General features: G+C 38.9%; 1 protein-coding gene across 2 annotated transcripts in view; it reads left to right on the plus strand.

Moving 5' to 3' along the window:
• ABCB1 (ATP binding cassette subfamily B member 1) overlaps nucleotides 1–16,677 on the plus strand; it is an 81,593-nt gene that overhangs the window by 203 nt on the left and 64,713 nt on the right. Inside the window, exons 1-4 of one of the 2 annotated variants that reach the window (XM_027847907.1) lie at nucleotides 413–502; nucleotides 1,002–1,087; nucleotides 5,271–5,322; nucleotides 10,312–10,483. In XM_027847907.1, coding sequence (XP_027703708.1) covers nucleotides 1,008–1,087; nucleotides 5,271–5,322; nucleotides 10,312–10,483 — 304 coding nt within the window. In that variant the 5' untranslated portion in view covers nucleotides 413–502; nucleotides 1,002–1,007. Of the gene's footprint in view, nucleotides 1–412; nucleotides 503–1,001; nucleotides 1,088–5,270; nucleotides 5,323–10,311; nucleotides 10,484–16,677 lie in introns of those variants that run through there. The other variant, XM_027847906.1, reaches the window with a different exon arrangement.

A 16,677-nucleotide genomic window follows, 5' to 3' on the forward strand; every position in this document is an offset into this window, starting at 1 on the left:
GCAGCCCGGCGAGAGGACGGGCAGCCCGGCGAGAGGACGGGCAGCCCTTCCAGTCCCGGGGTTTTAAAAGGTCAGGGGGAGAGGACGGCGGCAGAGGTGGCAGAGGTGTGCTTGCTGAGGTCGGCCTCTGGAGTCATTCAGGTCACAACATCTGCCGCAGGGCAGTGCCCGGGCAAAGCGCACTAGCAGGGGAGGAGCCTCTGGCCCATGCCTTGGAGTGGTGGTTTCTGCACCTGCGGAGTGCTGCTTTCCAGGGAACGGAGTACACCCAAAACCCCTGGAAAAGTCGGACAGAGGGGGAGGAGGAGGAAGAAGAGGAGAAACAGGAGTCTTCAGCAGGGCCTGGGCTAACAACACAGAGTGGTGGGGGAGGCTGGGGGTGAAGCGGCTGTGAGCAAAGTCCAGCCCCCTTTCCAGCCAGCCAGCTGTGGTTCAGAGGGGAAGGGTGAAGTTGGGACATGCTAGGCTCCTAGCGTTTACAGCGGCAGGGATCCCTTCACAGGTGAGCAAACTGAGGACCGGAGAGAGGGTGCCCCAAGTTGAACCCCCCACCCATTCCAGCCCCTCATTGGGCCCCCCCCCCCCCCAGGCACTGTAAAAGAAGAGCAGCCCTGGCCTGGGCGGGAGGGGCGGAGGGCAGCCCTGGGTTCTAGCCCTAAGCCTGCTCCATGAAGAATTGCGTGAAGGTGAGCATGCGGCTTCCCCTGTGCTCGGCTCCTGAGATCAGCCGCACCACGAAGCGGCTGGACTTTGTCTCTCCAGCGGCCGGTAGCTCTGACTTCGCAATTCACTTCGAAGCGCCGGGGAGAGGCTGGAGCTTAGATAATAAGTGCGAGCTGCGGCGGGTGCCGGCGTGGGCGTGCATCACTTTCCATCACACTCTCTGTTGAGATGGAGGCATCTTTCTGTGTTCTTACCACACAGGATGGGTGCTTCCCATCAGTTTAGCGCGAAAAAGCAATTGGTTTTAATCTTATTTTCTCGATGTATTTTCTTTTAAGGTTGAGATGAGTTGGGAAGGCGGAAGCAATGGATCGGCGGGAATCCCCACCGAAGACAAGACGGACTCGAAATCCGATAGCAAAAGGTCGTAGTTTTTTTCATTCTTGCGATAAAATTGTCTTAAAAAACGTAATTGAGGTCTGCTTCCTAGTTTGATTTAAAAAAAAAAAAACACCACAATCAACATCCTTTGTAAATAGTTTTCAGTGGTTGGAAAGAGGTTCACGTAGATGCGTGTGATTCTGGGAACACGCACACGCACACCCAGAGCTTTGAATGTTTGTTAGCGTGCTTAACTTTCTCAGCATTACTTTAGAAATGAACTTGTCATTTCCTGTCTGAGCAAGAGCGAAACAGCCCCATGCCATAAACGTGCAGAGTCACGGGCTCCCTGAAATTCAGATCTACTGAGGGGATGATATAAATAGGAAAACTCTGGTACGCTACTTTAAAGTGGTGACTAATATCCTTGGCTTCTGTGGAAGAAATCCTTAAAGGGGAAGGGGGAGAAAGCACAGGGTTTGTTTTTAAGTGTATTTGTGCTTTTAAGGCCAAAGAGTGGTGAGAGGAAGGATGAGAAATGAGGCAGGACTGGAGAGGATGTTTTCAGGTAATACTGAAAGTTTATTATTAGAGTACAAGAGAAAAAGAGTAACTTGAGATACTGTAAAGGTAAAAACAAAATGCTGATGCAAAAATTAGCTTTATGACACATCTCTCCTCCTTCCAGTCTGTGGGGATATTGAATTAAGATAAAAAGATTCACCCTTTTAAAATGCTATAGATATGTTCTCAATTGATATAGTCTGACCAAAAAAATAGGTTTATGTTGAAAAATATGTCTATTGTTAGTAAGGCATGGGATATGACATTAGAAAAACCTAACGTGAATAAAGATTGTAAATGAGCTTGTAGTTTGGAATTTCCATGGATAGGCTAAAATGGGTAGGGAACCTGATACCTGAAGGCCACATGTGGCCTTATAAATCTTTAAGTGTGACCTTTTGACCGAATCCATATTTTACAAAACAAATCCTTTTATTTTGTTCTGTAAAATTTGAATTCCATCAAAAGGCCGCACTTAAGAATTTAGAAAGCCACATGTGGTCTTAAGACCGCAGGTTCCCTACCCCTGTGCTAAAATAAGCCACACTTGGCAAGCTAGTAACTCCTACCTCATTAAGAACTGGAAATGTGGGCACCACAAGATTAGTGAAAGAAGATACATTTCTGTCTAGATAGCCAAAATTCTTGAAGCATTATGGAGCTTCTTCTAGTACACCTGTACCTTACACAAAGAAATCCAATATACTGGACAAAAATCCATATATAAAGTGGTATGTTAGGGAGGTGATTTTATTCATTTTATAGAAAGAGGCTTCATTTTGTGAACGGATTCATCATCCCACGCTTACTTTTTAGGCAATTGGAGTTAAGTGACTTGCCCTAACAAGCTAGTGTTTGGTCTGAGGCTGGATATCCACTGCGCCACTTAGCTGCCCCCTACCAGGCTTTACTTTTTAAAGTGGTTTCTTGGGGCAACTAGGTGTGGCAGTGGAGAGAGCACTGGCCCTGAAGTCAGGAGGACCTGAGTTCAAATCCGGCCTCAGACCAAACACTTGTCACTAATTAGCTGTGTGACCCTGGGCAAGTCAGTTAACCCCAATTGCCTAAAAAAAGAAAGATTTTAAAAAAGTGATTTCTTCTAGTGATTTTAAAGTGATTACATTTGAAAAAAATGTATTATAATTTTCAGAAAAACATCTGATGTAAATAAGTCAAACAAACATTTTATCAAGTGTATATTATATGCCAGACACTGTAGTAATAAGTGCTGGGAATACAAAGAAAGGTCCTCAAGTAATTTATAATCTAATAATTGTCACATGAAGTGCTTTGCTTAATTTTTAAAAGCCTTTGTAAACATGTTTAAAACATATATTTCTAGAGAACTAGTTGAGGTCAGATTTAGTAAAATTCAACTTAGGAAGTTTTAGGGGAAAATGTGGTTGGAACCACAGAATAGAAATAACCTACAAATAAATATCTTAATTTTCTATTCAGCCCTTTCATAGTCTATCTACATCCTTTCATTTTTAAGCTGTAATCTGTTGCTTTGAGTTAAATAGTGACCTCAAACAAAGATAAGTAACTGAAATCTTTTTCATCTTTTTGGTAATGTCATCTCTCTCTTTATTTACAATTATTTTAAATGTAGTTTTTTGGGTGCCTTCAGTACTATTGAATATTCATTTATCTAGCATTTTTATAGTGTTCTCTCCCTCCACTCCACTCTCCAGTGCAAGACAGTGTGCTGGGAGAGGGGGCAGATTTTGGAGTGAGCAATGTTACAACAAACTCTTTGAAGCTAAAAGTAAAGGAAAAGATAAATATATTCATATATTATATTAACTAGAACTTAAGATGGTATGTGATAAATGCCGCAACGGTGGCACACTCAAAGTTCTATGAGATTTTAGAGGAGGGGAGATCACTTCAGCTAGACAGGTTAGGGTGAGCTTCCTGGAGATGATATCAGAAGTAGGCCATCGGGGGTGGTAAACATCATATGTCTGTTGTTATTATCGGACCATTATAGAATTCTTCCAACTGAGTCATATAACCTTTTGTCAGAAATGTTATACACACTGTTAATTCTAGTTTTTAAACTTTAACATCTTTTTAAAAATTAATGATGCAAGTTAATTTTTTCTGAAGATAATTATATTTTTCCTAGTCAGGGAAACAAAAATGAAGAATCTCTTTTAGTATTGGCTTTCTCCTCTTAATGCTTGCTTATGTGCTTTTGGGGAAAAAAAGCTTTCAACTGTTTATAGACCTGTCCCTTTTTAGTAATAACTTCTATTGGTATGATAGTCTATCTTGGGTTTCAGGAATATATTTAAATAATTATTAATGAAAACTGACATGTGGTGCTTTAAAGTTTGCAAAGCACTTGACACATGAATGATCTCATTTGGGCCTCATTACAACCCCGTGAGATAGTCGTTAGATTATCCCCATTTTGCAAATGAAGATCTTGAGGTTGAGAGTTTATGACATGCCTCTTGTGGAACAGCTAGTTAGTGTCAGCTCTGTCCATATATACCAATTCAGTTTGTTTTTGTTCTTGGGATAAGATAGACTTATGTGATGCGCATATCACATCTCATATCTATCAGGACCCTATTAGTCAAGGGAAGAAGAGATATTTGAGGTAAATATTCAGAAAATATAAGCTAGAGTCATCTAAGTTTCCAAATGAGAGAAATCATTTTAGGCCTAAATTATTTAAGTGGTTTGTTCTCTTCCTGGCTTATCTCTCCCATTTATGTTTTAGGCATTAGTGTAATATGATTCCCCTTGAGGCATTAGCAAGGCATTCAACAATCAGAGTAGACAGAAAATTGGATGTTCAGCTCTCCCCCTTTTACCTCTTCTTCTATCATCTCTAGTTGTGCTGTTCTGAGATTGTTGAGGTTTTTTTGAGATGGGAGGGTGATGTGGTATTGTGTTAGATACTTTCAAAGGGAAGCGGTCTAATGTCGTGGAAGATCCACTGGACTTGGAGTCAGTACACTTGGGTTTGATTGCTGCTTCAGATACTTGCTAACTTGTATAATGGACAAATAACTTTGCTTTTCAAAGCCTCAGTTTCCATAACAAGGAGATAATAATACCTACATGATCTACCTCACAGAATTGTGAGGAGAGTACTTTGTTAACCTTAAAGGGCTAAATAAATCTGAAGTTGTGGTTTTTGCCATTATTATTTAATGATCTTTATTTTACATTTTTAAAAATTAAATCTTTAAGGTGTGATACTTTTGTTTCCTGGGTGAATGATTTACTAGCTAATTTTGTCTTTTTAATTGATTTTTATTAAATTAAAATAAACTTCCAGTGTGTTTTAAATATGTCTGTATAGTGGTAAACTGTATTTCTTGAGGCTGCACCCATTTGGACATAGTGATATGATATAGAACATTAACTTCCAAGTAGGATATATGGGAAATCTTCTATGGGAAACATACATGACAAATATACCAGGAATTCTGGATGTTTACTTTAAAATAAGTAAACTAGAAACAACTATTCTGACATCAAATGCTGGTAAAGAAATCAATGGTTTTTTAAATGTAATTAAGTTGCAAATTTAATTTTCTGCCATGACCAGGCTAGTTAAGTAATTAAGTTTTGAAATGTATTTTTTCTCTTCCTTAAGTGTAGAATGATCAATGTCTTCTCTGGTCCTTTTTTTTTTCCAGCAAAAAAAGCAAGAAAAAAGAAAAACAGCCAACTGTTAGTGTATTTGCAATGGTGAGTTATTGGTCTCTTTGTGATTCAAAATAGAAAACATTTCCAAACAGATTTTCTTCTTTTCATGCTTATGTTTATCACGCTTATGCTAGCATTTAGCTGGAGATCATATTGTTTTAGGAGAGGTCGTAAGTACAGGATCCAAAGGGAAAGTAAGCTTTTAGAGGTCAGAGATTTTTTCTCTTACTGTTTTTGTCTTCCCTGTAGCTAGCTCTACGTGTGGTACACATATTGTAAATACTTAATAAATGCTTGTTGAATTGTATTGATTTTATTTAACCTCTGGTAAGATGTATAAAAATTACAGAATGTAGAGTATTGTGGCCAAAGTCATAATCATAGCTAAAGTTATATTGCCCTTTAAGGTTTACTAAGTACCTTACCTATTTTCTCATTCAGTGGAGCTATATCAACAAGCTTTTATTAAGTACCTACTATATGCCAGATATATTGTTATTCTGGGGATATAAAGAAAAGCAAAAACGGTTCATACCTTCAGGAGTTCACAGTCTGATGGGAGGGACACCATGCAAACATCTATACACGAACAGAGTAAATTGGACATAATCACAGGGAGAAACACCAAAATTAAGGGGAGGCTTCTTGTAAAAGTTAGGATTTTAGTTGAAATTTGAAGAAAACCAGGAGGCAGAAATGTGGACAGAGAGAATTCCAGGTACAGGGGACAGCCAGTGAAATTGCAAGAGGTTTGTGATGGGAAATATCTTGTACAAGGAACAGCAAGAAAACCAGTATCAATGGTTCATGGAGTGTGTGGATTGGAGTAAGGTACAAGACTAGAAAGGTAGGAAAGGGCCAGGTTACAGAGAACTTTAAGAGCCAAATGGAAGATTTTATATTGATCCTTGAAGTAATAGGGTGCCACAGGAGATCATTAAGCAAGGGGGAGACACGATCTTCATAACCCTATCAGACATTGTACTAATTAAGGTGTTATTATTATCTCTTAAGTCCAACAGTCTAACCACTGTACCTATTGGTTACTTGTGATTCAGTTAGCTCTACCTTCTTTTTTAAATCTGTGCATCATTAGTCATCTCAACTCTGCCGCTTACTACCTGTGTGGTCCTTCATCTCTCTGAATCTCATTTTCCTCATTGGTAAAATGAGGGGGTGAGACTAGGTGATCTCCATTGGCTCTTTTGATTCCAGGACTGTGATCTTTAGCTGGATCAATCCAAGCATGGGGCTAGGGAAGAAAGAAAGTCTCACAAAGGAAGAGTGATGGCTGAGTTTTCTTTTTGGGCAACAGCTTTGAGACTTTGGTAGGTTGGAGTCCACTTCCTTGTTACTCATATTGATGAGAAGAATCAATAATTATTCACTTTTTGGACCATATCGTTACTTTTCTCCTTTAACAGAAGTTATATGCTGAACTGCCAAGAGTATCTGGGATTTACAAAGGCCATGTAACTTTTTTATCCCAATTGCTGCAGGGAGCTTGTAGAGTTAATAAAGAGTAACTCTTGTCTTAGGAGGTAGCATGGTGCAGTACAAAGAGTGATGAACTTAGAGTTATGGGACCTGAGTTGAAATCCTAGCTGCCATTTACTGGGTTCCCTTGGGCAAATCATTTAACTTGTCTTGGCCTGTTTCCTCATCTATAAAATGAGGGAGTGAGAACATATGAAATAAGAGCCTTTCCATCTTTAAATGTGTAAGCCGATGATCTCCTGAAGATGAGATCAGGAATTTTGTGAGTGTTGTTGGCATGTTTCCTGACTTGCTCCTTGCTGTATTTAGGATATTGAAGGTTTAGATAATGAATGGCAACCATAACTTAGACCCTAATCAGCCACGCAGGGAAGACTTCACACAGCAGCATCATCTCTCTCAACTTTAATGAAGAACTCAGAAGTAACATAGGCCCTTTGTTAAGGCAGCTTACTAAATGTGTATACAGGTAATTGGAGGTTATGAGATAATAACCAAATTAACTGAACCCTGGAAGTTAGGACTTTTCCCTATTAATATCTCCATTATCCTATGATAGACATGTTGATGCTTCAGTGTCTGCTTTCTATTTTTGTCCCTTTAGAATTTGTGAGGAGATAATAGTATAAAATCACTTGTCTGCTTCAGTCTGAAAGTCCTAAGTCATATTTTTGGGGTTGTTATATTATACTCAGAATAAAATGGGGAGTTTTATGAGCTACATAAACCGCTCGCAAATGGGGTCATGAAGTATCATACACAACTGAAATGACTAAATGATAAAGAATAATGGTATTTAAAAAATGAGGCTTTGGTTCAGGAAGAAATTTTGTGTTAAAAAACAGTCTGCAGTTTCCCAAAGGCAAGTACCCTTTCATCCTCCTGTACAATTCTGGGCCTAACCTCACTTGCAGTCATGGCTAAGTATTATAGATTGTCTGCATGTGCAGTTGTCTGGAGGTAGCCAGGTGGCTCAGTGGATAGAGCGCTGGGCCTGGAATCAGGGAGATATGAGTTCAAATCTAGCCTCAGATACTAACTAGCAGTATGACTCTGAGCAAGTCACTTAACCTCTGTTTTATACCTTAATCTACTGAAGAAGAAAATGGTAAACCACTTAAGTATCTTTGCCAAGAAAACCCCACGGGGTCATAAAGAGTTGCGCACCACTAGACAACAAAAACAGTGTAACTGTGTAGATATCATAGGATGAACAATTGGTATTCATTTTTTTTGTTTCCCTTGAGTATGGCTAATTAGGCCAACTAAAGTGGTTTTAGGCCTAATCCTGGAGGCTCTGCAATGTTCTGAGGTTTTGATGCAATTAACATAAAGCATATGCAAACAGGAACATCCAAAGATGCCCACTGGTCCTTATTAATTCAGAGAACTTGATCATGCCTTATTTTTAGTCATTTGGTGCACAGAATTTAATCTGCTTCTGAGAAGAGATAGAGTTTGACTGGCATATTGCTTCTTTTCCCCATCAGTAATTTATGTTACACCATAGGAAAGACAATGCTTAGCATGGTGCCTGGCACAGAGTAGGCACGCAGTATGCGTTTGATGATTCATTGACTTGACTTGACTTGGCTTCTAAGTCAAGAGAAGTAAAAGGAGGAAATGATTTCTTTCTCATTTCTCTACTCTCAGTGGCGGTAGATAAAATATTTACTTAAGAGTAAAAGTTTGTGTTTTCCATTTGACACCACCTTATCAAAGGCAGAATATGCAAAAGTAAGTGCGTAGCTCTTCTATCAGCCTACTGTTTATTGACTGACTAGCATTACCCAGAGCTTTGCCATCTGAATCCTCCTTTGGTATGTGTACACCGATGAAAAGACAAAGGGATGAAGATAAAGCTTGTGACTAGTAAAAGGTATCTATGAAATGAAACAATGATTTATTTTTAGTTTAAGCAGAATCTAAGTAAGAACAGTGTCAGACGAGCCCCTGGAGCGCCATATTTTTTAGACTTTTCGTAGATTTGAGTTTTTGAGGTTTGCTCTTATGAAGATACTCTCTTCAGTACCCTGTACATGAAATTCAGATAGCTTCCCATCATGGTATTATTATCATTGTTTTAATTGAATATAATAATAATATTTATATAGTACATTACAGATATTATTTCATCTTATCCTCATAACGACTTTGGAAGGTAGGTGCAATTATTATACCAATTTTACAAATAAAGAAACTGATAAAGCTACATAACTTTAAATACTATTTTGAGGTAGGTTAATAAGTAAAACTTTAAAAATTAAAAAAGATGCTTAGTTATACTTTAAGTACCCTTCTCACAATTAATTCCAACTATCCTTACCTCCCCCCAAAACAAACAAACAAACAAAAAAATTGTGTTTAACTCTAATTTTTCTCATCCTGCTTTAAGAAATGTCCCTGGCTTCTCCTTGCTTTTTCCACACTTTAGTCAGGTGCCCCCCCCAGGCTAATTCAATTTGGCGAGTGGTTCATCCCATACCAGGAGACACATAATAAGTAAAGGAACACCAAGAGTTGCTACTGTGTTGTGTACAGTAGTACCTTATGATGGTTGCCTAAATTTTGGCCCTGGGCTTTTGACTACTTGCTACCCTTCCTTGAATCCTGACTTCCTAATAACCACTTTGTCTTACTAAGTCATGGAGTTGCTCTTTAAATAGACCTTTGAGATCTCTGTTTATCCTGGCAACCTGCTGTCATCTGTATCAAAGCCTAGAAACCACCTAATTAGGGTATCATAAAGCTTCAGAATTCACCCTCAGCTCCACAACAATCTGCTCTCCTGGTCTTTCTCTACCTTCGATCTTTTTAACTACTTAAGATGTATCTAAGAAAAGATGTAAATTGCTTCCTAAATCTTCCTACTTAGTTCATAATCCCATCTTTCATTCCTTCCTTTCTTTCTTTTATGTGGCTCTTCTGTAATAAGGAGAGATTGTGGATACATAAACGATGTATTCATAGTGTATGACTCTCTGATATGGAAAAAGTCATTCTGACAACTATTTTAATTTACTCCATTTCATTTTAAAATCAAAGTCTAATATTAAAAAGGTTTCTTTAACGAGCTCTGCTATTTTATAACTTAAGTCAGATGCCTAGAATAAATTGTATCTTTGTTAGAGGGACTCAACCATTTTTCCCTCTTTGAACATTCAAAATAAATGAATAGAATAATGTCTATACTTTTTAAAGGAATACTTCTTCAAGAAAAGAGCTTTGAATCTAGCTCATAAGGTCTATGAGACATACTGCTGATGTGATGATTTTAAATCCTGTTTCTCTCTTTCTATGCCCTGTTCCATTTGAGCCCTATGAGAAAAGATGAGCAAGTAAATTAAAGTTTTAAAAATTTATTTTATTTTTAATTTAGGTAATAAAACAAGCATTTTCATAACATAGTATAATAAAAAAGATGAGCAAGTAAATTGAACTTGAAGGACAGTTTTAGAACTCAGTGGAGACTTAAGATTTCATCTGTGTAACTGTGCTAATTAATTTTCCTGTTTTATATGTTTTCTCCTCCAGTTTCGATATTCAGATTGGCTGGATAAGTTATACATGGTGCTGGGAACAGCTGCAGCCATTATACATGGAGCAGGACTCCCTCTCATGATGCTAATTTTTGGGGACATGACAGATAGCTTTGCAAATATGGGAAACAGAAATGAAACTACTGGAGTAGTGTGGAGTAATTCAAGTAAGTATCCCATCACCTTGAGTTGGCAGTATTATTATTGTTTTCATCGAAACATAATAAAAATAGTGTTTATAAAGTGCTTTAAGATTCGCAGAGCACTTTATAAATATTATTTCACTTTATCCTCATAACAACAGTGGGGTGTAGGTACAATTATTATACCAATTTTATGGTTAAGGAAACTGAGGGAGACAGAGGTTGAATTGCCCATGGTCACACAACTACTAAGTGCGTGAGACTAGTCTTCATGACTGCCAGTCTAGCATTTTATCCATTGTACCACCTAGTTTCCAAGTAAAACAGCCAAGTGTTAATTGAGCATTATGCCATGAAGGATAGTGCATTAGAAGATGTGAGACTTCTACTTGGGGAACTTAAAACCTACTTGACAGCAAGAGACACAAGTTACTTAGCCTCCCTGGGCCTCAGTTTCCTCATCTTTAAAATGAGGGGGATTGTACTGGATGGTTTCTAAAATTCCTTCTATTTCTAGACAGAACTCTAACCCTATACCAGTAATGGAAGAAAGTATATAATTTAATAAGAAAGTGTGTGATACAGATCATCAATATTGTAGGAAAAATTAGAGCTTATTAACTGTTTAATGGAAGAAAGAAGAAGAGCTAGGTAGTATTTAGCCTGGAAAAGAATTGGAAAGATGGTGTTCCAGGCAGGGTGAGGGACATGAGGGCAGGAATGAGCTTGATGTATTTGTGGGAAAGAGGGAAATCAGTCTTATTAGTGTGAAAGGTGCGTGAAAGGGGAGCAAGGAGAAATGAGATTCTATGAGCAAAGTGGGTCAGATTATGGAGTACTTTGAAAGATGGATTAAGGAATTTAGATTTAGTAGGAACAAGAGGGAATTGTTAAAAGTTTTTTATTTTTTAACAAGGGGGATAAAGTAATGAAAGTTGTGTTTCAAAATTAGTTGGTTAACAGGATGAATTTAGGATGCTGAATTCAGGATAGATTAGTGTGAGAATAGAAGATTTCATCCAGGGAACTGTTAACCTAGTTGTGAGGTAAAGAGGGACTGGTGGGAGGTGGGAGTGGAAAGGGGATGGAGGGGAGGTAGAAATGGAAACAGGGAGGAAGATATGTGAATGCATTCAAAGTCTGAGATTAAGTTAGTGTGGTTCAGGAATGAGGGCTCTCTCTATCAATGCACACTGGACCCCAGTTGTAATTTAGTAGATAAGTCCCATGGAATTGCCTGAGGCATATAGGTATTTAGTGACTTGCCCAGGAGGTCACACAGGGGAGGAATGTAAAACAGATGAATGAATTTAAAAAAAAAGTAAATAGGTTGTGGGGACAGAATGAATATAGGAGTAAAGTGGTGAATCATAGATAACTCTGAGATTTTTGAGTCTTGGGGATTTGGAAAAATGATAGTGCTATTGATAGAGACTGAAATTGTAGGAAATAGAGCCAAATTTGAGGATGTCAGAATTCCCTTGGCGAAGACCTCTGCCCCAATACTAGAAAGTGACAATCACCTGATAAAGAACAGTGATGCTGAAGAGGTGATGTCCACTTTTCTTCAACCATTGCAGTAATCCAAGCATGATTTACACTCCCCCTAGAGGATCAAAGTGTCAGTCAGCCAACAAGCATTTTAATCTCTTACTATGTGTCAGGCTGTGCTAAGTGCTGGGGTATAAAGAAAAGCAAAAGTAGAGTCTCTGCCTTCCAAGGAATCACATTAAACATATACGTGTGTGTGTATGTATGATAAATGAAAATTAATTTCAAAGGCAAGTCACTGTTAGTGGGGGGTAGGGGGGAATGGCAGGCAGGAAGGATCTTTTAGGAAGGTGGGCTTTGAGCTGAGTCTTGAAGAAAGCCAAGAAAACTGGGAAGCACAGATGAGGAAGAAAAGAATTCCAAGCATGTGGGCCAACCAGTGAAAAGACATGGAGTCAGGAGATGAAGTGTCTTGTGTGAGAAATAGCAAGTGGCCCAGTGTAGCTAGGTCACAGAGTACATAGAAAGGAATAAAGTATAAGAAGAGTGGAGAAGCAGGAAGTAGTTAAGCTCTTGAGGCCTTTAAATGCCAACAAGATGACTTTCTTTTGGATCCCATAGGTAATAAGGAGGTAGATGACATGATCAGAGCTGTGCTTTAAGAAGATCACTTTGTCAGTCAAGTGGAGGATGGATTAGAGTGGATAGAGACTTGGGGCAGGCAGGCCAACCAGAAGACTATAGTTATAGTCCAAGCATAAGGTGTTGAGGGCCTCCACTGCGACAGCAGCTGTTTATGTGGAGAAAGGAGAACATATACAAGAGATATTGTGAAGGTATCCAACACATTGAATTCATGGGATGAGTGTGAGTGAGAAGTCAAAAATAGCATGGAGGTTGTGAGCCTGGGTAACAAGGCAACTGGTGGTAACCTCAGTAGTAATAGGAAAATTGGGAAGAGGGGAGGATTTGAAAGAGGAAGATAAGAAGTTTATTTTGGACAGGATGGATTTTAAATACCTAGAGAGCATCCATTTTGAAATATCTAAAAGGCGGTTGCTAATGTGAGACTGGGGCTCAAGGGCAGAGAATCTAGGGACTTGTATGAGATGACAGTCCAGCCCATGGGAACTCATGAGATCACCAAACGAGATAGTACAGAGGGAGAAGAAAAGAGCGCCTGGGACAGACCTTTAGGGGACACCCTAATTAATGAGTGTGAACTGGATGAGACTGAGAAGAAGTGGTCAGGCAGGTGGGAGGAGAACCAGGAGATAGCTGTGTTAGGAAAACAAAATAAAAAAGGACAGACTATCCAGGATGAGAGAATCATCAATAGTATATAAAAATAGAAACTTCAAGAAGGCTAAAGATTGAGAAAAGGATATTAGACTTGGCAATTTAAAGATCACTGGTAACTTTCGAGAGAACAGTTTCAATTGAATGATGAAGTCAGAAGCAGATTGTGAAGGGTTTAGAAGAGAACGAGACAAGAGGAAATAAAAGCAACAATATAGATGGTCTTTTAAGGAGTTTGTCCGAGAAGGGGAAGAGAGAAAAAAAGGATGGTAGCTAGAAGGGATGGTTAGGTCAAGTGAGGGGTTTTTAAGGATAGGTGGGACAATATAAGTGAGAGAGGGGGGAGGGGAGAGAGAAAGAGAGAGAGAGATTGAAGGTTAGAGAGTTCATGTGGATGATAGAAGAAGTAATGCAGTGGAAAAGATGGGAGGGGTTGGGATGAAGGGTACTTGTTGAGGGGCTGACTTTGTCTCAAGGAGAAGAAGTGCATATTCATTTGAGACAGAGGTGAAGGAAGAATTGGAGGAATGTGATTTAAGATGAGGAAGATAGGAGAAGAGGAAGTGAATGGCCACAGTTCTTCAAAGTATGAGGCATGGTCCTTAGCTGAGAGAGTGCAGAGCTCAAGAAGGGATAAGCATGGAAAGGTTGCTATGGTGAGTGGAACAGCAGGTTAATTAGGGAGATTTATAAGGTTTGTTTTGTTGCAGGGAAGGTCCAATTGAGATTGTGAAACATAAATTTGTCATGGACCCAGTCAATGAAATTCAGTCATTTTCTCTGACTCTTGAGGAGCTCATGAATAGGATTGAGGGAGGTGGGTGGTGAGAGTCCTAATCCAAGGTTGAGGTTGAGGAGTGATTGGCAAGCAGTAGCAAAAGGGGCAATGTATTTGAACATCGAAGATAGTTTATTATTCGACTAACTTACCATGAGGTTGAGTTAGAGAAGGAACATATAACCAAGTCAGAATTGTTACCATCCGGGAAATAACTAAGGGGCCGAGGGGCTCAAAGTCAAGGTCAAAAAGAAGAACAGGATCAGGTGTTGTAAGGGAAAGGAAAAGATGGGATGATAAAAGTTTGTCATAAATTCAAGGAATTTCAGAGCTCATGAACATGGTAGTGCAACTCTGATGGCAAAACCAAAGCTATAACCATCTCTGTGTGCATCTGAGGTGGTATGGAGGAGCAGGTCATGAGATCTGAGTAGACTGAGGAATTGGAAGATTGGGGTATTTAGGAGACATCAGTTAGTATGTTGAAGTCGCCTAGGATGAAGAAGGGAGTTAGGATGGAGAGAGAGAGAATGAGCCAGATACTGAATTCAGTGATGAAAGAAGAAAACTACCCTGGCGAATCAATAGATAACAGTCACCAGGACCTGAGTTGGATGATAAGTTTGAATAGTTGGACCTCAAAGGAGGAGAGATTGCTGAAAGATCGTGGGAAAATTGTCTGGGAATGGCAATGGAGGGGCAGCAAAGAGTATTCTGACCCCGTCCCAGTACCTATGTGTGCAAGGGTTGGGGGAACTAATGAATGAACATGCAAGCAATACTTGGAAAGGGTAGCCAGGGATATGGTGTTACCGAGAGAGCCAGGACTCAGTAATGGAGGAAGTGAAAGTGGAAAAGGTTTAAGATTAAAGCAAGTTTAACTTAGCTAATATGGAAATATTTTGCATGACTGGATGTGTATAATCTATATCAAATTGTTTGTCTTCTCAAGGAAGGGGGAGAAGAAGGAGAGAGGGACTTAAAAATTGGAACTTAAAAATTGTTTTTAAATGAAAGTTTAAAATTTTTGCTTACATGTAACTGATAAAATAATGTAAAAAAGATTAAAGCAAGTTTGTTCATTTTGGAGCAAGCATTCCAGAGAGTGTGTGTGTATTTATGTATGTATATATATGTACACACACGTCTGTATATATGTATGTGTATATACATCTGTATATATGTATGTATATATGTCTTGGCAAGTAAGATAGCAGGGATAAAAGTCTTTTGCTTTGGTGCCTGTCATCAAATGAAGGAAGGGGAAAAAATCCTGATCCCGATAGTTATAAAGTTATGATATTAAAGATAAAGGCTAGATGAAAATGTCTTGGAGGTGTCCTTGGTCCTCCACTTTGCTGGTAGCTATTACCTGTGTCAGAGAACTAGAAATTCCTACTTTTATCCAGCTGTAGATAACATACTGAAGCAACTAGAAGAGTCTCCTGCCAAAGCTTTAGCCAACTGACTTGTTTCTGTGGTCAAGAGACTTTATTTCAGCCCTTGACTCAAACACAGCCTAGGGATTTTAGCAGGACCTCAAACTTTGCTAGGGGCAGCTAGGTGGTTCAACGGAGAGAGTGCCAGGCTTGGAGTCAGGAAGGTCTGTGTTCAAACCTGACTTCAGACACTTACTGGCTGTGTGACCATGGGTAAGTCACTTATCCCTGCTTGCCTCAGTTTCCTCATTTATGAAATGAGCTGGAGAAGGCAGCGGCAAACCACTTCAGTATCTTTGCCAAGAAAACCCCAAAGGGGTCATGAAGAGTCTGACACAGTTGAAAAACAACTGAACAACAAAAGTAAAGCCACAATAATTTTCTTAACCCCCTTTCCATTATCTTTAGTCCTCTTCTCTAACCTCAGCTCATTAGGAACTTGAGTGCTCCCAATGCTGTTCTTGTAAGGGTTAAAAGTTCAAAGTTTTTTCTAAAGTTCGGAGTTAAAAAGTTATTTCTACACTGTCACAAATAACCTTTCCTTTATGGGTTGTTATAACTCACATTTGTCTAGTTATTAGTTACAAGTACGTGTATTGCTTATTAACAACCATGTGAGTTCTAGATGGTCCAAGTATTATCTTGTTCTATAGATAAGGAAACTGAAGCACAGAGGGGTTGTATCTTGTCCAAGACCTTTTACTTAGTAAGTGTCGGAGACAGGACGTGAACCTCGATCTTTTGACCCTGCTCTTTCTCTTACACCCTGCTCCTAGGTAGCTCTTAGAGGTTTTATATAATAGAACTGGGTAAATGAATGTGACCCACACGACTCTAAGACTTTAAGTGGCAAAAAAGTTAATTATCCACAATGGGAATTCCTCACCTATGCCATCAATATCACACATCCTACTGAAAAGAAAAAACCAAAAACCCAAACCAAAATGTATCGTGGTTTAAAAAAACCAGTTTATATATAATGTTAAGTAATGATCTGAAGCCCACAATCTCATAAATGCCAGATATGCATTTGATGTTTTAATATGTTGGTATAACTTCTTTATATAGACATGAGTCAGAAAAGTTTTTTTCTCTTTCAAAATGGAATTATTGTTATCTATCCATCTTGTTGTAATTTATACATATAATATGGATAGTACGTACAACAAAGACTATGCCGATTTTGTGCTCCTAACACTTAAGTTTTAAAG

This window comes from Vombatus ursinus, unplaced genomic scaffold, assembly GCF_900497805.2.
Source record: "Vombatus ursinus unplaced genomic scaffold, bare-nosed wombat genome assembly UNPS02005459.1, whole genome shotgun sequence".
NCBI lineage: Eukaryota > Metazoa > Chordata > Mammalia > Diprotodontia > Vombatidae > Vombatus > Vombatus ursinus.